Here is a 26,263-nt window from a genome sequence, read left to right as displayed (position 1 = left end):
CTCTAAACATACAGAATCGACTTTCGTTAGTGAAGACAACCCTCTGCCAGTCACGTCGTTGCCAACGTCGTACAGTACGGGCCCATCTCAATCGCAGACGACGATGTTGCGCTGTCAATAGCTGTCCTCTGCATGGTCTAAAAGCCCTGATTCCTTGAGCCCTGAGTCTCCTGGCCACTGTCTGTCGACTAACCCTGTGACCTAAGGCATTTGTCGCCGATGATGTCACTGTCAGGAAGCGATTTCGGAGGTGCAAGGTACGCAAGTACCGGTCATCATTGGGCGTGGTCACCCTGGGTCAGCCTGTTCTTGGCCTGTCAGCGGTCCGCCCTGTCTGTCTGTAACGTTGCATCAAGTTGGTAACGGCAACACGGGAGCAACCGAAGGTTCGTGCAATATGGGCGTGGGTGGCTCCCATCTGTACCATACCCAAGGCTCGTTCAAGTTGTTCGACTGTAAGTCGTGGCAATTCTTTTGTGTTTTTTTTTATCACTGTGGATGTCTGACTTGCCGTTGCAATCGTTTTATACCCTTACCCGCACGTGAATTTGCAGTTTCACTTTTTCGCGTGTTATCTCGCAAACATGTAACAGACGATTAATATTTTCTGCATACACTATTGTTGTATTTAGGTTATGTGTTTTAGATAGACTTCATCGAAAAAAAATAATACTTTGCCTGAAATTTGTATTTTCAAATGGTAAAGTTTCTTTTGGACGTCAGTTTAATTGATTAATTTTATCATATCTAGTTGGTTGGTTGTTATTTAGTGGTATTAGTTGTTTTTTTTATTCTATCCATTCGGCTATGAGTTTGCCGTTTTGGTCTGTTTCATCTTAACATCCCATGAAAGGGTGGTGGGCGTTGAAGTCCCCTAAAAAGATGGTGGATTTATGGCTTAGCTTATTTAGGGTTTCTAAGTTTGTTGTTTGTTTGTTTGTTGCTTAACGCCGCACTCAGCAATATTCCTCAGCTGGATTGTCTGGTCCAGACTGGATTATTTACAGACCGCCGTCATATAGCTGGAATATTGCTGAGTGCAGCGTAAAACAACAAACCAACAACAACAAACATCTCCAACCACAACATCATGATCTGTGCACATTTTCTTACATTTGTCGGATCTGATGAAAGCAGCATCATTCCACGTTTGAACTCTATAGAGTTTCAAGGCAAAGGTGAGGCGCATACATAGGGTAGTCTGCATTACAGGAGCTGCACATTCTGGACTCAAGAACTTGATATCTTCCTCTGTATGCTGTCCTTCTCGAAGTCTATTGAGGAGTTGTGCAAACTCAATACAAGCAGGCTGCCTCATAATTGTGGTCAGTTTATACATTGTAAAGTATTATTGCCACAAATTGGTCGCTAAAGCAGAAGTGCCTTGTGAATTAATGGAGAAAAGATAGCAGTCAAACACTGGCTTGAACTGGAACAGGTCACCGAAGCAGATAATGGATATGTTGCCAAAATCTTTGGAAGAACCTCTTATATCTTGCATGCGTTTATGAATGAGGTTGAAGAGACGGAGTCCGACCATGGATATTTCGTCTATGATAATGAGCTTTGTGTTCCCAAGTTCACATCTCAATTTTATGAGTTTATCAGAGGTTGGTGTATCCATACTTAGTCGCTGGTTGGGAAGAACTTTAAAGGCAGACTGTATAGTTTTACCAAACACATTGAAAGCAGCTTTTCCAGTAGTTGCTATGACTAGGAAATGTCTTGTGTTGTAATCAGAACATGGTTTTGAGTTGTAATATTTCATGGCAGTCTGATAAATGGCTGTCAAACGTGTGCCTTTTCCAACTCCAGCACCCCCACTCAAGAAGGCATATAAAGGTTTGTCAGTCTATAAAGAATGTCACTGAAGAACTCTCTCTGTTCATGATTCAAGGATCGAATAAACTGTCTGTGCTTCTCATCAGGCATTTCATCAAATGGTAACGTGTCTGTTGTTTCTGCTCTTTTGGGAATACCCAAGTCTGGGCCCATGTCATGTTCAGGCAGATCTGCTGGTGGTATAAGAACATCATGTTGAATACTTGGCTCAAGTTGTGTCCAAGTCAATCTGATTTTCGTGTTCAGCATTTGGTACCAATTCATTCCAGTGTTCGTGAAGGTCTTGTGATGCTTGTTGCTCAGCAAAGTCTACTTCTGCCGCAATGGGTTCATAGAATTTATGTTGTCCATGAATGATTGACTGAAGTTCCATGTGTACACATGCACAAAAGTTAAGCGCCACCATATTCATAGTCTCTTGATTTCATGTGTGGAAATCAGAAATCAGAAATATGATGATGTATGACTGAATTAGGTTTCCATAGTTTCATGAATCCAAATTTGTCCAGATACCACAAGGAAAGCGTGCTTTACATGTTGCTGCAGTTCCCCTACCCTATAAATAGTGAAATTCAAGTTTCAGACACGTGGTTGCATTTTGCTCCTGTGTGAGATTCCACTTCCAATAGAGGTTGAAAATCAGCCATGGTGAGGAGAAAGTTAACGAACGCTGAAAGATGCTGGCATGTCATGCAGGGCCATTGCAAGACAAATGGGTCGTCATCACAGTGTTATCACTCGTTTGATTGTCAAACATGGTCAAACTAATGATGTCAATGACAGGCATAGGTCTGGAAGGCCAAGAAAGACCTCCAACAGAGAGGATAGACGTCTTTTCAGGATCCATTTGCCACTTCAACAGATTTAAGACTGCAGTGGATTACCCATCAGAGACTCTCGACGATGACCGTAAGGCGTCGCCTCAGAGCGGCTGGTTATAACGCCAGAAGACCAGTAAAACTTCCTCAACTGACTGAGAGGCACACGCGGAATCGTCTGATATGATGTCGTGCCCGTAGTCGATGGAACTTGGCCAACTGGAAAAGGATCCATTGGTCTGACGAGTGTCGAATGACGCTACGAACTATTGATGGTCGAATACGTGCTTGGAGGCAACGTAACACTCGTTTTGCACCAAGGAACATCCAGAAGACCTTAGCATGTGGCGGGGGTCTGTCATGATATGGGGTTGTGTTTCCTTCGGCTGCAAACTTCCGCTGGTGACAATTCGTGGAAACCTGAATGGCCAACAATACCAAGATGTCGTTCTTCGTCCAGTTGTAGTACATCATTTTGACAACCATCCTCTTCAGACAAGCCCTGTTTACATGGACGACAATGCTAGACCACACATATCTCGGACAGTTTTGGCTTATTTGCATCAAGAAGCTAATGCCACTCTTCCTTGGACGGCCTGTAGTCCGGATCTTAATCTGATTGAGCATCTCTGGGGCATTCTTGGCCGGAAAATCAGAGATCGTGATCCCCCAGCTGAACTTGAAGCCGCACTTCATGAAGAATGGATCCGTTTGCCTCAGAGAAGCATTCAACGACTTGTAATGAGTATGAGGCGTAGGCTTGAAGCTATGGTCAATGTCCGTGGATCATACACATGTTACTGACGTTTCTGTCTTGCAATAGACTCTGCACTCCCTAGGGTGTCTATGTGACACCTGATATGGTCTGCTGATATCATGACAGTTACATGACAAAAACAGGCTTTCAATGTTTTCTAATCCTTCAATTTCTGGTCTTCAGTAAAATTCCATTCTACTCATATCCTTTTGGAACACAAGATAAACTTGCTTTGGGACAACTTTTGCATCACATGAGGTTTACATATACGGCTTATAACAATCGTACATCTCATTATAAAAGTCATCATTAAGTGCCAAAAGTAACAGCTCACAAACATGGTGGGTGGCGCTTAACTTTTGTGCATGTGTATATCTATCCTTAAAGGAAGTACAATGACCAATAATTTTCTTGTCTCTATGGGGTGAAGAGCATGATTTTCTCTCTGTAGAATTCCTCAGGTTGAGTCTCTTTGTTATACCTCACATATCTGAGGATACGAGGAACCTTTCTTTTCTTGGGATTCTTTTCACTGGCAGGAACTTCAGCATCCTCTACATTGCCAAAATCATCAATGAAGTCAACATCAGTGTCAGAGATCTGTTCTACTGATTTTTTACCGTCATACAAAGATGTCCAATCTGCTAAAGTAACAGCTTCTAGGTTTCTTGGTCGCTTTGCATACTTGAGATGTTATTTTCAGCAGCTACTTCATGTGAATCATCACTGAGTATGTCAATTTCATCCATAGACTTGAGAAATTGTGTTCGATCCTCAGGGGGTGATGTTGCAATGAAAACGTCTTGCCTCGATGCTCGACGAAGTGGAACTTGAAGGCAAATATCAACACCCTCTTGGGCTGATAATTCAATGTTATTTGTGAATTCATTGTCAATCTGATGTTGCTATCTTTTTGTCTTGCTTCTTCACAAGCCCTATCAAGGAGCAGGCTCATTCCTCTCTGGAACTTAGAAATATAGCCAACCCAGCCATTGCACAGGAATAAATGTCAAGGATGTACAGAGCATCCATGTTTACTCTCCATGCAGATAGACAAACTGGAATATATGGATTAACTCGGATCTCACTAGGTAAACGCTTCAAGAAAAGTGTTGGGGAAGATATAGATGTGCAAATAGCAAGCATAGAGTCTTCCTCTGACATATCAGGTTTCAGCAGAAACTGAATGAAGTCAATGTCTTCACCACACTTCATGTTATCAAGAACTTTTTTGATTTTTCTATATTTCCCTCCATAGTCCTCCTTTGCAGATGGGTCTTCAATGGGATGTAGGACAACTGTTTTTCTCATTGGAGGCTGAGCATAATTAAATCTGCATTGACTTTGGCCTTTTGCACATGTTTTTGAATGTCTATGAACTTGCATGTTTGCTTGTTCAAGTGATGAAGAGCAAGAGATGACCTTGTTCACGAAGTCTGTAACCCCTGCATCTGAAGTGTCATCAACGCAGTACTTAGGAGCACCATCCACCCACACCAGCATATGGATGTGTGGAGACCCCCGATGCTGGTACTCTACCCCGTAGAAATAATCTTGCAGCTTTCCTTCCAGAGGATACAGATCACTTTGAAGAAATCTCAGAAGAGTTTGCACAGAGTAGTGGAAATGCCTGGAGCAGGTTACAGGGTCACTTTGAATGAGACGGCACTTTTCCATCCATGAAAACGAGATTATCCTCAATCGGTTAAGTCCTTATCATCTACAGCCTTTGAAACTATTTTCAGCGAATGTACCCAATGTGTTTTAGCTGCTGAGAAACTCATGAAGAATGTGGAAGGACCAAGGTGGCGTATCATGGCAAACAAATCTCTCTTTGCATTCTCAAAGTATGGAGGAGAACAACGAACACTTCTGAGTACTCTGTACCCTTCATCAAGGTGAATCAACTTATGAATGGCACCCTCTTGTTTCAGGGAACAAGATGTTAGTTTCTGAACTTTGGTTTGAAATTTTCTTATAGCTACCTGCATTTTAACAAATATCATCTTCATTTGTAGTTTCTTTGTTTTGTAGAAGATATTATCAACACATTTGGCAGCCCTCCTGTCTTTCCGTCCTAATTCAGATTTCTCAATATCACTGTAAAATACTCTTGTTTCTCTTTCTTTATCATTTCGAGCTTGCCCACAGAAAATGGAAGGAAACGACAGTTCTTCACTGTACAAGTCTTTAGATATTGATACCGGTTGATTATGCTGACCTGGAGCAAATGACCAGATGTAATCTCTTTCTTCTGCCTCAACAAAGGATGGATCAGAAAACATAGTATCTGTAGTTCCTCTGTGAACATGGGCCTCTTCTGTTTCAAACTCTTGATCATCACCTGCAAGTCTTTCACTGTTCTGTTCAGTGATTTCTGTGTCTTGATTTTGTTGGCACTGATGGTTTGACTCATTGTCTACATCTAGACTGTCATTTTCTGACGGTGAATTATCTGATGTGTAAGTCCAGTGTTCATCAAACGTTATCTTCTCTCTTTGACATAATGTTCCATGCTGAACGAGCCATTGAGCTGCTTTCTAACTTTATTAGGTCTGATAATTTCATCCATGACACTTGAAGTGTATGTGAATTAGCGCTTCAGACTGACCTTTATTGTCCCATCAACACTCTGCATTCTTGGAAAAGTCGAGACAGTGCTAACCACATTACAAGGTACATTCACCACATTCCCATGCGGTTTCAGGTGGCGACCACGAGGTACTTGATATATTTTTATAAATGGAATCCTTGGAGCCAATTAAACGTAACTCTAGGGAATGCAATTCTTGCAGCTCTTCAGGAACTTGATAGAAAGACAATCCATTGGCAATGGCACAAGGAGGCATCTTATCTCTCTTTAAGTAGTTATGACAAGTCTTGCAGAGCCACTCTTTTCCATCGTGGGAAATAATACCATTGAGGCATACATCAGCTTTGCTTGATAAGCAATTTGAGGCTTGAAGTACGGAATGTCTGTACCACATTTGCTCACAACATCTACAAACATATGAAGGTCCCTGAGACACATTGTAATCAAACTGTTTTACACGGTCAGAGAAACTAGACGGTGCCAATGATTTTCTTTTAGCTTGCTTTGTCAATCTTTCATCGTTTCTTTCTTTTTGGCAGTATTCTTTTCTTTTCGACATAATGTTTCTCTTTCTGTTTCTGCCTGTTGATAGTCACTATGTTTTAATTTCTCTTCTGTTTTCTGCATAATGCCTCTCTGTGTTTCAGCTTCTTGATATTCACTATCTTCTCTTTCAGTTTCCTTGCAAGTTGGTCTTTTTCCTTTTCAGTATTACGATAGTCACTATATTTTCTCTTCTGTTTTCTCCATAATGTCTGTCTCTGTGTTTCTGCCAGTTGGTAGTCACTATCTTATCTCTTCTGTTTTCTCCACAATGCCTGTCTCTATGTTTCTGAGAGTTGATAGTCGCTATTTTTTCTCCATAATGACTGTCTCTGTGTTTCTGCCAGTTGATAGTCAATATATCTTTTCTCTTCTGTTTTCTCCACAATGTCTGTCTCTGTGTTTCTGCCAGTTGGTAGTCACTATCTTATCTCTTCTGTTTTCTCCACAATGCCTGTCTCTATGTTTCAGCTTGTTGATATTCACTATCTTCTCTTTCCGTTTCCTTGCAAGTTGGTCTTTTTCCTTTTCACTATTACGATAGTCACTATCTTTTCTCTGCATAATGTCTGTCTCTCATTGTCACGGTACAGTTTTTTTTCCTTGTGTGATTCGATACCTGTCTTGTCTGCTCAGCAGTTATGTTCTCTGGAAAAGGAAGTATATTTCCATTTCGTAAACAATCTCTAAGACGTTCTCTCATTCTATCATATTGATTATATCTTGGGTCTCTCCCCTTCAGCAACATCAGGGCACTTGAGGTGGCAAACATTGCACATAGATTAGTGCGTCCCTGTGACTGTGGTACTTCATACCGTACTTGGGAAATGTCAATAACTTCATAGAGAAGTCCATTTCTTAGACTGTCTTAGACATATAAGAATCCATTTTGCTGAGCTGACACTACAAAGTTTGCATGAAAGAAGTGAATCTGTACACAATCAATATCTTTTGGGACTTTTGGTCCTGGTAACTGTTGATTGGTGAGACTTAGTGTATAAAGACATGAGGGAATGTTTAGTCCATGAGAAGTAGTGAATTGAGCCTTCAGCAACTGTGACACATAGTACATTGTCTCAATGGTAACCATACCCTCCATGACATCATCAGGATTAAAGTTGTGGAATGACTCTTCATGTACACCAACATCCTGCCATGAAATAACAATCACTGGATATATTTCAGACAAGGAAACATCCACAGACCTCTCTACTTATGTCATCTCTGATTACAAAATGAATGTTAGGTAGGAAAGAGTATTTTATGGTCACAACTTTCAGTTACTTTCCTACGATTCACGGTTATAACTCTGTCTATGTCGAATAAGCAGGATTAAGCTTATTAAAGACAAATTGGGAGTACAAACCCTGTGGATTAAACTGATGAGATTCTGTATGTCTGCGCTCTCTTGTTCCTGATATACTTCAGTCTGTTCAGTGACTGTTGATTCTGCCTGTCTGTCACATCCCACAGGTAATGTAGCCTTTCTCGCTTTAGGACTTCTTGAAGTTACTCAGCTAAATGAAATATTTGATATACCGGTAGAGAAGACATTACATTACTGAAGGGAATCAAGCCAATCTCAAAAAGTTCCTATTTATACACCTACTTTATGAGGTAGACGTCTGTTGATTATCACCACTTCTGAAAAAGACCAAGTTTATTAGATCACAAATACACAACAATAAACAAATATATCAGTATTGTCAGAATGCGTTCTGACAATGACATAGGCAGGATTACAAGTTTAAGTTCTCAGAGATTCAATATCCATTCAAGCTTCATAATAAACCAATGCATGAAATACGCATTTAGTAAAATGACTAGCTCAGTAAAACTAATTTTCGCTTTTAAAATTGTTATAGTAGGTTCATAAAAATATGTGAAACTATTTTTTAAATTCTAAATAATGAGACAACATTCTCTACTACTGTGACGTGAAGGGAAATGTGAGTGAGTGAGCGTATTGAAACAATCAAACAAATCTTTACACAGATGCAAAGTACTATAATGTCAGATACATATAAGGATTAATATTCATGCATCTGTAAACTACGAGTCAAAAGTTCACATTCTGTTCAAATCACGACCCGTGAAGATCCGGAGTAGAATAGGTCTTCAGCAACCCATGCTTGCCGTAAAAGGCGACTAACGGGATCGGGTGGTCAGGCTCGCTGACTTGGTTGATGCATGTCATCGATTCCAATTACGTGGATCGATGCCCATGATATTAATCACTGGATTGTCTGGTCCAGACTCGATTATTTACAGACCGCCGTCAGATAGCTGGAATATTTCTGAGTGCAGCGTTAAACAACAAACAAAAACCAACCACCACCAAAGAAAAGTAATGTAAATATAAGTATAATCCACTTTGGTCGCATGTTGCAGTTCATGTTACCAGCACTCACCACGAGGAAGTAGGCTGCTCGAGTGCCAGCAATATCTCCATATACATACAGATCAAATTAACAGATAACCAATGACTAAAATCGGAAGCAAATATTTAGTATGTTGAAAGTCATAAAAATCATTTTATTTCACAGAACTATACAACTTGGTTAAATACATACAAATTCATTGTCATTTTACATGTTATCATTTTACATGTCATAATACTCAGTCGAACATGCAGTATTGTAATACCTTCTGTAAAACAGCCCTTTTGCCACTCTCAGACACCTTTATTGACTCAAACATTAAAACTGACAACTCCTTGATCAAATGATCGACAGAAAAATATTTCCCCATCAATCAAGTTAAATATAATTCATATAATTTTTTTTTAAATGTGAAAAAGAGCAAAATAGCAAGAGGGACTAGCTCAGTATCTAGATGATGCTTGTGCAAAGTTTTGTGGAGAACTATAACACAGTTTCTCAGTTCTGTTCTAGAAATGAACCCCATCCCAAATTGAACCTAAGTTGAATTTGCTTCCGCGGAGACTGAAAACAGAAAGAAATTTAAATCCTCAAATAGCAAAAGGCACCAGTTCAGTATGTAGTTTAAACCTATGAAAAGTAAAAAATTCGAAAAATTCCAAAATAGTAAAAGGCACAACTTCACCACTTAAGTGATATAAATGCAAAGTTTGATGAAGAAATATTGAACAGTTTATGATTTATTCTCCGGAAACGAACCCTCCCCTCACAGAACCTAAGTCGATCTTGTTGCCATGGAAACGTATAAAATAAAAGTTTCTTAAAAATTTAAATAGCAAAAGGCACAACTTCAGCATGTACCTGACAGATCTGCAAAGTTTCATGAAAACATATTGAACGGTTTGTGAGTTCTGCTCCGGAAACGATTCAAACAGACGGACGGACATGCCCATAGCTATATCCAATAACAATGGACAGACAGACAGAGATTTATTCAGTAATCAGGCCTCCAGCCAATAATACATGTTAACATAATGTAGATCATACATGCTTATATACTATGGCGTTATGTTAAGACAAATAGTTTTAGAATACGTTAGAACAGTGATGAGTTACGTATATTCATAACTTTAGATAGAAATAGTCCAATGTGTTTAAAAGTTCTTGTGGAGTTTGTTGACATGAGGTTTAAAAACTGTTGAAATGTGCTAAAGTTGTTTTCACTTTCAGCAAAGCATTCTCTTCTTGCAGTTCGGTATCTGTCACAGATTTCCAATACATGATACTCATCCTCAATTAGAGTTAAACCTTAAAGTTTGGAGTGGCAATAAATGATACTCATCCTCAATTAGAATTAAACGTTTGGAGTGGCAATACATCCACACACGCTCTACATATGGGATTTTAGAATGTCTTCCAGTTTGAACTGAAAGTTTAAAGTTGTTACACCTGAACATACATATTAATCTTTTATGATAAGCAGAGATTTCACATGATAATAAGTATTTTTCTGCATTAAGGAGAGATTTGTACTGTGAGTAATATTTGCATTTAGATGAGAGCTCTATGGAGAGATGCCAGTTTTGAGAAAGACAGTCATACAACCTCTGTTTAAATTTCATCATCAATAATTTGCTATCACCACATTCCTGATTTATCCAAATAAAACCAAATCCATGTTGAAACAGGATATACATGATGTGTGATGCCCATGTGGTTTTACCAGAGTCATCAAGTGACTTGAGCATAAAATAGGACTGATATGGTAATCTTTGAGGCTCCATATGGATCACTCTGCACCAGTAACTCACAGCTCTGGACATATACTGTCTATTGAAGCGGCACTCTCCCACATTCTCCTAGAGCCATGTTGTAATTACTATATTTATTAAGTTTCAAATATCTTTTGCAAAATCTGTGATGCACTTGCTCAATAGTGTTACAGTAGTTAATTCCCCATACTTCAGATCCATAGCATAAAATGGGAGTTATCATTGAGTCAAAAAGATTTAAAACTTCTCCAACAGGAATATATCCAAACTTTTGTTGAAATTGTTGAAGTGAGAATAAAGCTTTAGTGGCTTGAGCGGCTAGACATATCTGTGTTTTAGTCCATGAAAGTTTCGTTGTGAAGAGAGTTTCCAGATATTTATAACAACTCACTGTTTCTTTTTGTTCACCTTTAAAATACCATTTCTCACATTTTCTCAGTGGGCCACCATTCCTAAACACCATAAGTGTAGTCTTATTGAGATTTATCTTCACATTCCTGTTGAATTACAAAATTCTTCTAGTACATTAATTGTCTGTTGAAGTTGATTTGTTGAAAGCTCTTTATTAGGGAAAGATGAAAAATTATAAACTGTAGGATTAAGTAAGTTCTTAAAATAGTTATACCAGGTGCCGGTGGTGATGTTGTTAGATGAACTACCTTTTTGTCTCTGATTCTTCAATAGCTTCCAAAATTGCTTAGGGTCTGAACAGGAAGAAGATAATAAATCTCTTTGCTTACTCAGATATATGCTCTTTTTATGTGAAAATAACTTCTTAAATACCTTCTTTCCTTTCGATACACATTTAAATCTTGGTCAAAGTCCCTATGAAGTATGGGTTGCTGAAGACCTATTCTACCCCGGAATCATCACGGGTCAGGCTGACGTCGCATGGCCGGAGTACTGCTGTGCTGCGTCAGGCAATAAATACTTACTCTTTTAGGCAAATTGTATGAATGACGCGTGTTACTGGTAGGGAAGGACACTTACTTTTTTCGCGAGCACCTGGTGTCATCACTGAGTGTCAGTGGTCCATTCATATAATTTCCATTCATATAATTTCCACAGGACCCGTGAAGATTCCGGGGTAGAATAGGTCTTCAGCAACCCATACTTGCCGTAAAAGGCGACTATGCTTGTCGTAAAAGGCGACTAACGGGATCGGGTGGTCAGGCTCTCTGACTTGGTTGATACTGTCATCGATCTCAATTACGTGGATCGATGCTCATGATGTCAATCACTGGATTGTCTGGTCTAGGCTCGATTATTTTACAGACCGCCGTCATATAGCTGGAATATTGCTGAGTGCGGCGTTAAACAACAAACAAACAAACAAACAATTTCCACAGCTATTTGCCCTTTACGCCTAATGGAATCTGTTTCGGCAGAAAATCTAGGCTAGTTATTCTCTCGCACTGACAAGGCGTGGCATGGTACCTCATCCAAGTGTGAAGTTTTATTTATACTACATATTTCAGCGACTGAATTTAATGTCAGTCCAGGTTTGAGTGGAAACGAGAGCGAAGGCATCTTTCAACTGATCATAATTGCCGATATGAACTTGACATTGGACGTAACAACTGCTGGAACCGCAACAGCCGGTGCAGACTATGTACCATTGCCTAATGTTCTCAATGTAACTGATGGACAGCTGAATATTACGGTTTCAATAATCAATGACGATGTGAGTATCTGGATCTGTGTATATATACCCTGTAAACCTTGTATGCCGATTTAGAGTCTACTTATATTTACTGAAACCTTTCAGCTAAATTGTATGAAATAAATATTGCATGCCTTATATAAATAGCCTCAGTAAAGCTCTTAAAACGTTTTACGTTAGATATGCGGAGGACATTTCCAAATTTGGCGCATCAGTGACAAAAAAGATGTTCGAAGCAATCTATTTTAACTTGACACTTATAGTAAACTACGTTTATAACGAGGACGCTTATGACGAACTAGGGGGCACGGGTGGCCCAGTCGTCTAAGGCGCCGCAATTCGCTGTGCAGAGTTGCGTCCCTTGGGCACGCCAGAAACCTATGATTGTGGGTTCGAATCCCGGTTCGCCCCAATTATGTTTCTAGGTTTGTCAGCACCATGCCCGAGCTCATGGGTTTCACCGAAGTGGTAAACGTCTGAGACCTGCATCACTTCCCGTTTTTCTCCCACATTAAGCTGACAAGCCGTGATATAACTGGAATACTGTTAAAAGCGGCGTTAAACTCAACTCACTCACTCACTGACTATGACGAAACTTATCTTGTCGCTAGTTGCTGTAGTAATGCTGTATATAAATGCTTATAAGAATACGGTTATAATGAACTAAAATTAGTGGTCCCTTTGAGTTCGTTACAACCGTAGTTTACTGTATTTATTCATGCGACCATTTGACTAAAATTTGCATGTGTTTGTGATCGGTGCCACCGGTGGAGCAGTATACGCTGACCTATTCGGCAGCACCTGGTATCACCCCCATTTGGCAGTGATGCATACACACAGGCTTATCAGATAACCGGAATCGTACAATGGACTCTGCTTTCAGCATAGATTTCTTATGAATATGGAAAGGGTTTTGTCGATTGTATAAATACGTGCCAGGACGTGAAGCTGGCACTTTTTAAACTGAACACCAACATCTGGTCTATATGTTGCCTTTGGCTTATTAACTGTGTAATTTGAAGGAAAATGAGGAACCGGAGACCCTGATTATCACCCTGACGGACCAGGCCAAAGGAGTCGACGTAACCGTTGAGTTCACTATCGAAGATGATGATCGTAAGTGAATATACCTTTTGCAGTCCCAGCAAACTATTTTCATTGGAGGCTCCTAATCCATTCATGTTGCGATTTTCTAAACACCTACATGCAGTCCCCGTTACATGGATGACAATTATCAGATGAGGGGTTATGCCTCATATATTGTTTTAATCCAAAAATCAATAAATTAGGTCTATGAACATTTGTAAACAGAAATGTCAGTCTTAAGAAATAAATGAGTCATTTGCAAACACTAAAATATCGATCATCCTAATGTCAGCACCTCGGTAATAAGCCCAGAAGGACAAATGATAATGTCAGTGTCCAAACACATACTTTTATTTGTTGTCCCTATAATGGTATGGTCTATAATCTACGAAACATTTTAGACACATTCATTAATGATATGTAGGTTATATAATGCGTCTTTGTTTACGACACCAAGGGAGATTCCGTTTTAGAATAGAACCCAAACATCCTTGTTGTGAGATAAGACTTATTGAGTCGGATTCAACCCATGAAGATCCGGGTAAGAATAGGTATTCAGCAACCGATGCTTGTCGTATGAGGCGACTAACGGAGTCAGATTGTCACGCTCGCTGCCTTGGTTAACGCAGCATTCAGCAATATTCTAACTATGTGACGGCGGTCTGATATAATCGAGTCTGGACCAGACAATCCAGTGAATGACACCATGAGTATCGATCTACGCAATTTGGATACGATGACATGCTTCATCCAACTCAGCGAGCTTGACCACCCGATCCCGTTAGTCGCCTCTTACGAAAAGCATGGCTTGCGGAAGACCTATTCTAACCTGGATCTTCGCTCGTGGCGTGCTGTGTATAGATGTACCACAATGGTGTGGATTGGTTTCTATTCTGTCACTGGTGTACCCAGACCGGACTATAGACTGTATTGGTTGCACATTCACATTCAAAGACCGTGTGGCCAGATAAAGTCTTTTATGAAGTGGTTTATTCCCCCTGCAGTGTTTTATTATAAGTACGATAAACAATGACCAAAAGTCGTTTATTTCTTATATGAGATATCAACATTTTGTACAGCCTTTTTAAGGATGTCAATAAATTGTAAATGGTTTTGAAACATTTACCCGTATTGAAATAATAATGACTCCCTGAATACAATCCGCAATCGGCGATGTCGGACAAGTCCATTTTATATACAAGGGGTTTAAGTGTGGTATTCTCACAATTTTCACTACGATTATCTTCATTTGCTCCCAATAGCAATTGTCATTTCTCTCCCAATTTTGGGTGGGATCGTTCGGTCATTGCGCTGCACCCTTCATGTTTTTATTCCCTGTACCGCCTCTGTGGTCTAGTGGTAGAGCGTCTGCCCGGAGAGTGGAAGGTCCGGGGTTCGATCCCCGGCCGCGTCATACCAAACGACGTAAAAATATGGTACTTATTGTTACCCTGTCTGGCGCATGGCATTAAGGGGCTAAAACAAGGGCTGGTCGGGTCGGAGTCAGTATTCTGAGTGGGGTAATCATGTTAAACTGCGGCATGGTATCTCAGTGAGCTAGCACTATAAATCGGCATTTCTCCGGACTAGCACAAGAAGCCACACACACACACGTGCATGCACGTCGCTATATGAGTGCAATAATCTTGGACGCGACATTAAACCGAATTTCACCTGACCTCACCTCTTTCTCCCTGTAGTGTTGTACGATAAATAACTCCCACTCGTGGTTTATTTTGTTAAATAAAGCAGACTTTCCCAAAATCTTGTCAACCACGAATCTAATTTAATTCTTCCAACGCTGTATGTCAGGAAAATTGGATATAACAGATTGATTCTTCATCTACCTCGCATTTGAGTTGCATTCTCATTATCCTTATTACTTTCAGCTGTTACCTTCACCGCTTCGGATTCTGTCTTCGAGGAGGGCACACTAGCTATGATCAACCTCACCTGTGCATTTCCATCTGGGTCGAGTAGTTTGACTTTTAATGTTTCGGCTTCAGGCGGCACTGCTACAGCAGGTGTGGATTATATGTACTCACCGACGCAATACACTTGTACTTTGGTTTCCAGTATTGTGTCTGTTATAATACCACTGACTGATGACGCCGTGAGTATTATTATTCCACCTTTAAGATATTTCTTGAGCCTCATCTTATTTTTAAATATAAAATGTCAACGTCAGAGAATAATCAGTCTCGAGTATCCGCCTAAACAGATTCCATTCGGGGTAAAAGGCAAAATAGCAGTGAACATGATTTGCATGGATCTCAGTGACGACACCTGGCGCTCGCGGAAAAGGACCAGCATGTCCTGTCCCATCTCTAGTCAGGCGAGTCACGCTTGCATGTTTGGAAAGAGAAGCTTTGAGAATTGACATGATCCAGCTTTGGAAAAAGTGACATGATCAACACCAAGCTTTTTCGAAAGACCAAAATTATTTCTTTAGTTGGTTGGTTGGTTTGTTGTTTAACGCCGCACTCAGCAATATTCCAGCTATATGACGGCGGTCTGTAAATAATCTAGTCTGGACCAGACAATCCAGTGATTGACATCATGAGCATCGATCCACGCAATGTGGGATCGATGACATGCATCAACCAAGTCAGCGAGCCTGACCACCCGATCCCGTTGGTCGCCTTTTACGACAAGCATAGTGGCCTTTTACGGCAAGCATGGGTTGCTGAAGACCTATTCTACCCTGGAATCTTCAGAGGTCTATTTCTTAAGACAGAAGGTACTTAGGTGAGGACGGAGGCTCACGTAACAAATAAAGAATTATTTTAAATGTAATTTAAAATGAACACGAATTCTGTCACAGTCCATTCAATTATTCTCACCAAAAGCATTTTACTCTGGTTCCAGGAACGTACTTCTGACAAGACGTTTAGCCTCAGTGTGGACACAGGGTTTTCAGTAGCAGGAGACGTAGTTGTTCCCGTCACAATACTTGAAAACGGTAAGTGTACAAATTGTGGCTTACATTGTATGAGAGCAGTTGTTATGGAAGTGAGAGAGCAGTTGTTATGGAAGTAAGAGAGCAGTTCTTATGGAAGTGAGTGAGCAGTGGTTATGGAAGTGAGAGAGCAGTTGTTATGGAAGTGAGAAAATGGTACTCCTGATTCTATATTGGCACAGAATGATCGTTTACCAGGAGCGTTTACCAGGAGCATTAACTGTAAATTATGCACCAACCCCTTGGCATGTGTTGGCACCCGTCATTTGAAACCGCCAATGAAGTGACGGTTTACAATGGTGCCATGGCGACTTCTCGCTTAAAGCGCATTGTTTTTCTTTTGTAACGAGACAGCTTTTGTTACTTTACAGCTGACTGAATCACTGCATACATCAACCAAATCACCGGAACTGTCAACATACAGTAAACTACGGTTATAACGAACTCAAATGGACCTCTAATTTTAGTTCGTTTTAACCGTAGTTCGTTATGAGCATATATACAACATCTATATAGCAAATGACAGGAACAAAAAAAAGTTTGTAATATCCGTCAGTTCGTTATAAGCGTGTTCGTTATAAACGTAGTTACTGTAGATGGGGAAGGATAAGCAGCCTTAAATATTTATTTTGCACCGTGCAGGTTGGACAATATTCAATGTGCCTGTAGTAGACACATTTGCTGATTAAAAAACAGTGCTTTATGCTAAATACTCATAAGGCAATGCGAGGCAAGGGAGAGTCTTGCTATCCCATCGTTTCAGTGCACAGTTTTAGATTTAATTAATGAGATTAATTCATAAGTTTTTCCAATCTCATTTAAATCAGATTTTAGTTCTTGCTATCACTAAACAAAGATCTGAGGACATCCCATTACCGGTCATGTCAGAACGACCTTTCATCCGACCAATCAAAGCGTCGCTTACCAGATCATGAAAGTGACGGTGGGAATGTTGTCTAATCATGCAACCTCAAACGTAAACATGGGGTTTTCCGAATTACAGTTGCGGCCGTTCGACTGATTCCGTCAAAACTATCGTCCATCTCTCGCTTCCATGGAAGCACTGCCATACAATCTCAACCATATATAAGACGTTCCGGAATGTTCAGTTTTCAAAATTTTAATCGAGAACTGTGTCAACATATTTTTCAAGCGTAGTCTGAAATGGAAGTCGCCAGGTTGAAACGACTGTCGTAAAACTCGAGAAAGCTGCTTTCTAATTGACTGACGTCGACTTCTTGTTAGTCATTTCAGTGGTCGCAAAAGGTCGTTCTGACGTTACCCCTAATGGGATGTCCTCAGATCTTTGTTTAGCGGCAGCGAGAACTCAGATCTGATTTTATAGAGTTTTTCCCAATTCGTGTACCCCACATTTACATACATCTCCCTATTTAGATTGCTGATTCTCGAATTGCCGTCCAGTACATGCAGGCAGTCACTGCGGTGTTTCTAAAACATCATGTTGTTGTCACGAAACTTCGTCGTTTTCATGTGTGTAACAGGACCAATAAAAGCTTACAAACAAACTGTTTGAATGATGTAGTTCTGTTGAATAGTACAGGTGAGGTGAAGTGTGTCTGACTTGTATCAGTCCAGGCTAATGCCCGGTTTATAGTGCTAGCCCACTATGATAGAACCTTTAGAACCGACAAGTGCTTGTTCTGTCCCTTTAGTGCCGAGCGCCAGACAGGGTAACAACAAATATGATGCGGCGGGATGGGGAGACTTTCTATACACTGGACCATGGATGTGCTCTCCGTGCAATAGACCACGGAGAATAATGTAGTAGGATTTCACATGACGGGAACATTGTGTTCGCCTCCTCCTTTCATTAAAATAAAATAGTGTACAGACATTGTAACTCACCTGAATATGTGGTCAACAGTTTAAAGTGTCGATTATGCTTGTCGTAAGAGGCGACTAAGGGGATCTGGTTGTCATGCTCGCTGACTTGGTTGGTGCATGTCATCGTAAACCAATTGCGTCATTCACTGGATTGTCTGGTCCAGACTCGATTATTTACAAACCGGGGTCATATAACAGGAACATTGCTGAGTTCAACGTTAAACGACAAACAAACAAACAAACAAACCACTCCATAATCCCTAACTTTTTGTTCAGTATAGTATAGTGAGTGAGTGAGTTGGGTTAACGCCGCTCTTAACAGTATTCCAGTTATATCACAGCATGTCAGCTAAATGTGGAAGGAAAGCCCGAAATGATGCAAGTATCAGACGTTTACCACTTCAGTAAAACCCACGAGCACGGGTATGGTGCTTACAAACCTAGAAACCTAATCGGGGCGAGCCGGAATTTCTTACCACAATCATAGGTTTCTGGCGTACCCAAGGGACGCAACTCTGCACAGCGAATCGCGGCGCCCTAGACGACTGGGCCACCCGTGTCCCCTTCATTGTAGTATAACTGAAGCATCATCAAGTTTCCATGACAAGTAACATCTATTTAGTGTAAGTGATAAATGAACCGACTTTTAAATCTCACATTTCCGCTGTGGGTCACCTTCTGACGACCTTCTGTCAGGCTCAGTGTCTTGATTACATGTCATCGAACCCCGACGGTGTGGTACTTTGCTCGCAATATCTACCACTGGTTTGTCTTGCGAGAAAGACGTATCATAGATTACATATTAATATGTGGCGTGAAAGATCTAAGAAGACACAACTCAGGTTCTAGTCAGGACTATATACATGTATATTCACTGTGCAATATTCTACCTAGAACTCGCCAGACAAACCAGTGACTGACATTATGCGTCCAACGCTGTCGGGGTGCGATGATCAGCCTTGTCAATGAGCCTGACAACCCGACCTAAAGCAAGTACGGATACCCACGGCGGAAATTTAAGATTTAAAGATTTAAGATTTAAAATAAAAGCGACTAAAGAACTTTCTAAATTCATTTCGGTGCATTTGTTAAAACTAGATCGCCGGTGTCAATTTATTCATGTGGCGATGAGATTCTGTTGTAGAGACAATCCCCAAGCCATCCGGTACACCCCACCAAGCAGTGTGATAACCAGATGTTTTAAATCAATGGAGAAATCGTTGAAAGGATCAGCAGTCGCCTCGTGTTCGTAACTTACCTTTTTATGTCTAGGTCATAAAAACTGAGCTCTAACTTCCACCGTCTACATTCGTTTCTTTATTCGGATTAACCCCCCCCCCCCTATTTTATTTACAGTAAATGCCCTACGTACCGTATTTCCATTCTATAAAATTCGTGTTTACGATAGTCATTAATTCTCACCACACTTACCCAAACAGGCGTGATATCCCATATACAGAATTGTCATGTAGGTTGTACCGTACACAATTTATCTGATTTATCTGTAAACCCTATGTTGTTTGCCATTACCGTTATTACACAAGTAAATGTGTATCCCTTCTAACGACTTTATGCTCATTTACAGTACACATTCCAATATAACACACATTGCATGTATTCCCAGACATAGACTGAAACTGTATTGGGATATTATTATTATTATTATCATTATTGTATTTCATTATTATAAATGAATTAATTAATGTGAAATGAATGACAAGTCTAGGCACTGACTTGAATAAAACCAGGGACCTCATAGTTCTCTCCTCTTTGGCTTGAAGGCTAGCTCCCAATACCTTCTCTCTCTCATCCCTCAACCCAAAGGTGACTTTGCTTGTCGTAAGAGGTGATTAACGGGATCGGGTTGTCAGACTCGCTGACTCGGTTGATGCAAGTCATCGATCTCCAGTGCGAGGATCGATGCTCATGATATTAATCATGGGATTGTCTGGTCCAGACTCGACTGTTTACAGACCGCCGTCATATAGCTTGAATATTGCTGAGTGCGGCGTCAAACAACAAACCAACCGACCAACAAATCTTGTGACCTTAGCTGCGTTGACGTCTTTGGAATGCCAGAAACAGACTCAATACATTGACATTAGCAGTTCGTTGGTTAGAAAGACTGCCAACTTCCTTTATTTTGCCATTATATCTGTACATCCCACCAAGCTGTGTGATAACCAGATGGTTTAAATTTAATCAATGAAGAAATCAATGAAAGGCTCGGCAGTCACATCGTGTTCGTACCTTACATTGTATTAACCCCATGGTTAAATCTGGCTTTGTATACCGCTCCGTATGTCACTGTGATGACGTCGCGGTTATACATTGTATCAAAAGCATTATTCTTCACACAGTGTAACCATACTGTATAACACGCAAATCGCGTTTATTGTCTTTCCACCAGAAACTAAAGTCAACAAATCCAAAAGACTTATGCACTGTGTAGCCATGGTTAAACTGCTGGCACTTTTCTACTTTTCTACATTAATCATAATATGGAAGCACCCGACTGTAGCAAATAAAGTAATGTAAGCGCCCTTGTTTGAAATCTAAATATCCAAAATTCATATTATTAGAAAGTACATGTCCTTATGGGGATAAACATGACATTTATGTCGAAGTACACTTTCACTGAGAATATTCCGTGAGTTGTATTTACCGAAATCACGATGAAATTGTCAGGCGTTTTGACGTCAAAACAAAACTGACGGAAGTGGTCGTGATTGGTTCATACTCAGACTGTTTCAAAGATTATGTTACAAAACGATGGCATTTCGGATTATAGATCTTGATGAAAGCCAGATTTCGTCCATATAGGTTTCAGTGTTAGTGTTCTTTCATTAGTGATAAAAACAGCCATGTAACGGGTAACTGACATCGGTCATTTTCAAAGGATAAAAAGTAAAAAATGGCCAAATACACCAAACAAATATCAAATGGAGATTGCTCAAAATCGGACATCATTTTAATTTCAAAATGATAAATAAGATTATACTAACGTACTGCCACCAAGGAATAAGTACAAATAAATTGGGTCAATTTCGTTGAAACGTTTTCTTAGTAGCAAATCTATTCAACAAACCTATTTTCGATCACTCGTAACTCGGTCTCCTTGTGATTTAAGAATCGCTTCGTTTTGAAATCACCGGTACATACCGAGACCAGTTACACTTTGGGTGTAATAATGTGTTGTAAATGGTTATAATCTAATTCATAAAAAAGCTTGCAACTTTAAATAATGAGACACTTTTAATACTTGAATTTGGAAGCCCAAGAAGTGTAGAGAAGGCTTCATGTTAAACAAGGTAACATTCGCAGGTGAAAGAAGGAAATATAGTATAGTACATTTATAAATAATACCTAGGTTAAATGAAAGAGAAAATTACGAAAATATTAATTACTTCGATTCAAATGTTGTTTAATGAACATACTGTTCATGTGCATACACATCTGAACATATGTATTTCACTATGACCACTAGAAATCATACATTCTCGTCCCACCTTATATTTCGCACGTGGCTGCTTTACCTTTCCTTGAAGATTCCGGGGTAGATCGGGATCGGGTGGTGAGGCTCGCTGACTTGGTTGATGCATGTCACCAATCCCAATTGGGTGGATCGATGCTCATGATATTAATCACTGGATTGTCTGTTCCAGACTCGATTGTTTACAGGCCGCCGTCATATAGCTGGAATATTGCTGAGTGCGGCGTTAAACAACAAACCAACCAACTACCTTTCCTCAAAATATATTTCTATGACTAGTACATGAAATTAAACCTTTTCTTTCAAATTAAGTTTCATAAATCCGACTTAAAGTTGTATTTACACTTTGATCGTGTTTATGAAGTAATGTTTCCCATTTCATCCTTCAAAATCTTCAAAAGAAAAGTTTGAGATAAAGGTCATAGATAAATGAAACCAATGTAATAATTTGTCATAAAGGGAAGAGCGTGATATACAGCTCTTTAGAATTAACAAAACAGAAATGGGGGGAATGATTGTTATATATGATGTTGTAAATAGCAACAAATGATATATAAAACAATCATTTTTATTGTAATGCTATGCTAATGCTAATGCTAATGCTAAATATATTAATAAAGCGACACAATCCTTTCCATATCCAATAGAAATCTCTGCATAAAGCAGAGTCGACTGTACAGTTCCGACTATATCATGAACATGCGTTTATGAATCACTTTCAAATAGTAATGAAACCAGGTGTTCGCAAAAGATGAGCGTATCTTGCACCACCAGTGGCAACCGTCACAAACACACGTAAAGGCAAGTCAATTGTTCACCTGGACAAACATGCAACATAAAGTACAAGTCAAAATATAGGAATTGCATCGGACATCATTTTTGTCACTATGCGTCAAAATTTGGTAATGTCCTCCACATGTCTATCATAAAACTTTTTGAAAGCTTTACTGAGGCCTTGAATGTTGTAACCTTGATCAAACATCTTCTAAGCAAGAGTCCTATGATGCTCTTTTAAACCTTGTTAGAGGTGAGGTGAAATTGGGTTTAACGTCGCGTCCAAGATTATTGCACTTATTTAGCGACGTGCATGTACGTGTATGTGTTTGTGTGGCTGCTTGTACTAGTCCGGACTGATGCCGATTTATAGTGCTAGCTCACTGAGATACCATGCCGCAGTTTAACATGAATACCCCACTCAGACACAGTATACTGACTCCGAGCCGACCAGTCCTTGTTTTAGCCCCTTAATGCCGAGCGCCAGACAGGGTAACAACAAGTACCATATTTTAACGTCTTTTGGTATGACGCGGTCGGGGATCGAACCCCGGACCTTCCGCTCTCCGGGCGGACGCTCTACCACTAGACCACGGAGGCGGCCCAAACCTTGTTAGAAAGAGCATGCTTGATTGTATATCAAATGTTGTGAAATGTAAACACGAAGGATTTGAGCTGCTGGAATATTGCTCGACATAAAGTTGGTTGGTTGGTTTGTTGTTTAACGCCCACTCAGCAATATTCCTGCTATATGACGGCGGTCTGTAAATAATCGAGTCTGGACCAGACAATTCAGTGACTGATATCATGAGCATCGATCCACGCAATTTGGATCGAAGACATGCATCAACCAAGTCAGCGAGCCTGACCACCCGATCCCGTTAGTCGCCTTTTAAGACAAGCATAATCACCTTTTAGGGCAAGCATGGGTTGTTGAAGATCTATTCATATCGAAATGAGTCGTCAATATGAATAAAAAAGCTTTCAGAGTAACACTCACATGAAACGATGAAAGCTACCAACCCTACCTATACTCCCTGTCGGGCTGTTTGATTACCAGATGCTTCAAATCAATTAAGAAGTCAATAAAACGCTTGGCGGGTAAGGTAAAATGGGGTTTAACCTCGTGTTCCAGATTATTGGCTCGTAGTCATTCATTGTTCCCAAGACAAATATACCCCTCATATCATCTATTTTCAACAAGAGCAGAGTTTAAAAAAAATAATTTCTAATTGCTTGTTTTACTTTTTCAAGTCTTATGCTTTCAAGATTTTTGTTTGTTTGTTGTTTAACGCCGCACTCAGCAATATTCCAGCTATATGATGGCGGCCAGTAAGTAATCGAGTCTGGATCAGACAATCCAGTGATTGACATCTTGAGCATCGATCTACGCAAATGGGATACGATGACATGCATCAACCAAGTCAGCGAACATGACCACCCAATCCCATCAGTCACCTTTAACGACAAGCATAGTCGCCTTTTATGGCAAGCATGGGTTGCTGAAGACCTATTCTCCGGTCCCGACCGCCTCACTATATAAATGCATAAAAGAAATTATACATTTGGCCGTTAATCTCCCATCGGGACACAAAAACATAGCGCTATCTTGAACCTTGGAGATTTGGTCCAAACTTTGACAATATAAAATTGTGTACCTTTACCTTTACCGAATCAATGCTTATGTGCTTTGAGGGGTTTGGCACGGTTTGTCCAGTGTCTAAGGCCTATGATTGCATCAGTTCAGGTATTCCTCTCACATTAAGATGACACGCCGTGAATTAACTGGAATAATGTTACAAGCGATGTTAAACCCAACTCACTCACTGACTCCCTTTTACTTTCGAGGACGTCTAATATTATCCCTGTTTAAAAGAATCCAAATCCTTCTGTATATAATGGTTACCGACCCGTTGCTTCAACATCCATACCTATGAAATGTCTCGAACGTATTGTTAAAATTTTCCTTATAAGACAGACAGAACATTTACTTGACCCACTTCAGTTTGCCTACAGAGCCGTCAGAGGAGCTGAGGATGCCACTCTTACACTGTTAAACAATATATACAAACATCTTGACAAACACTTATCTCATGTTATCACAATTATCAGGGTATCTCGATAGGACAGAAATTTGTCACAATAACATTTGACATATATGCATAATTCATTCAGAAGTTGAATTTTGTTTCAGTAATATGCAATGAGCATCTACATAAAACACACAATGAACAGTTGTATTGGCTGATTTAACATTGCTTTACTCTCTGTCCTTCTGTGATGTCCTCCCTGTTACCCAGTCTCCTGTTAAACATAAATTTAATTACTTCAACATTGTGTACTTCTGTCATTGTACCAACAGGGTCATACAAACTATTTGTAATTATGAAGTCGAAATAGTTGTTTCTAACACCTGTTGAAAGGTGTATGATAAATGATGGTTAGATATTGAAGGTGGCCTGAACCATGCATATGCTGCTGTTGTGCGTCGCCTATGACTACAATCAAGATTTCATTACACCCGAAGAGCCATTGGGCGGAAAAAGATTTTGTGTGCATACATGAGATTTGATAAGCACAAAGGGAGATGCTGGTGCTAAATAAGAGGCGATATTGTCATTATATAGAGACATGACTGCACCTGTGTGTGTGTGGCTGTTTTGTGCTCGCCCAGACTTATGACGGCCTAAAGACCTATGTTGCTGGCGCTTTAAGATTCCACGTATAAGAAATTTCATTACAAATAAATAAATGGCCTAAAACAGGTATTTCAATAAAGCTGCCATGATGGGCTTAACATACACATATTTTAAAATTTAAGGTACTAACACGAGGTGACTGCTGTGCCTTTCATTGACTTCTTCATTGATTTAAAGCATCTGGATACGACACAGCTTGGTGGAGTGTATAGGATGCCTTGACGATTGTCTCTACAACAGTCTCTGATATCCTTACGAAATGAAACTGACACTGACGAACAAGTTTTAACAAATGCAACGAAATGCACGGAAATGTTTTTGTCACTTTTATTTTAAATCTTAAATCTTGAAATCTTAAATTTCCGCCGTGGGTATACCGTACTTGCTTTAGGTCGGGTTGTCAGGCTCATTGACTCGGTCGGTCATCGCACCCGACAGCGTGGGACTCATAATGCAAATCAGTGTTATAGGTTTAAAAATGAACTGTGAATATATAATTTTATAAAATATATCCCCAGAAATAGTCATGATCCAAAACTTTGTTCTGTTAAGTTTTATAGTTTAAATCAAGTTATATAGGCAAATACTGTCATTGTCATTGTCATGCGAAAGTAAGGGGGCACGTTTGGCCCAGTCATCTAAGGCGCCGCGATTCGCTGTGCAGAGTTGCGTACCTTTGGCACGCCGGAAACCTATTATTGTGGGTTCGAATCCCGTTTCACCCTGATTATGTTTCTAGGTTTGTCAGCACCATACCTGTGCTCGTGGGTTTCACCGAAGTGGTAAACGTCTGAGACCTGCATCACTTCGGGCGTAAAACCCAACTCACTCACTCACCCATACGAAATTAATGTTTCATAATGTCATGTAGTGGCACGTGATTCTGTCAACACCACACTGGCCACAAATCAGGTTAACTTTAGCAACGATGGTCGCGGAGAGCCGATGGATGGGCGATCTCATTCAGCAAACTTGATTCCTGAGAGTTTCTTGGGCATCAGTCCTGCCGCACACTAAAACACATATGGCGTCTCCTTA

General features: G+C 40.1%; 1 protein-coding gene across 1 annotated transcript in view; it reads left to right on the top strand.

Annotated features, from left to right (window-relative positions):
* LOC124135465 overlaps positions 1-26,263 on the top strand; it is a 67,106-nt gene that overhangs the window by 9,035 nt on the left and 31,808 nt on the right. Inside the window, exons 2-5 of the mRNA XM_048386354.1 lie at positions 12,185-12,390; positions 13,392-13,485; positions 15,345-15,568; positions 16,324-16,417. Of these exons, the coding sequence (XP_048242311.1) occupies positions 12,185-12,390; positions 13,392-13,485; positions 15,345-15,568; positions 16,324-16,417 (618 nt within the window). The remainder of the gene's footprint in view (positions 1-12,184; positions 12,391-13,391; positions 13,486-15,344; positions 15,569-16,323; positions 16,418-26,263) is intronic.

Source organism: Haliotis rufescens, unplaced genomic scaffold (assembly GCF_023055435.1).
Source record: "Haliotis rufescens isolate VD_foot unplaced genomic scaffold, xgHalRufe1.0.p SCAF_6, whole genome shotgun sequence".
In the NCBI taxonomy this organism is placed as follows: domain Eukaryota; kingdom Metazoa; phylum Mollusca; class Gastropoda; order Lepetellida; family Haliotidae; genus Haliotis; species Haliotis rufescens.
Note: the sequence above shows the minus strand (reverse complement) of the source record. Positions and strands in the feature narration are given on the sequence as shown.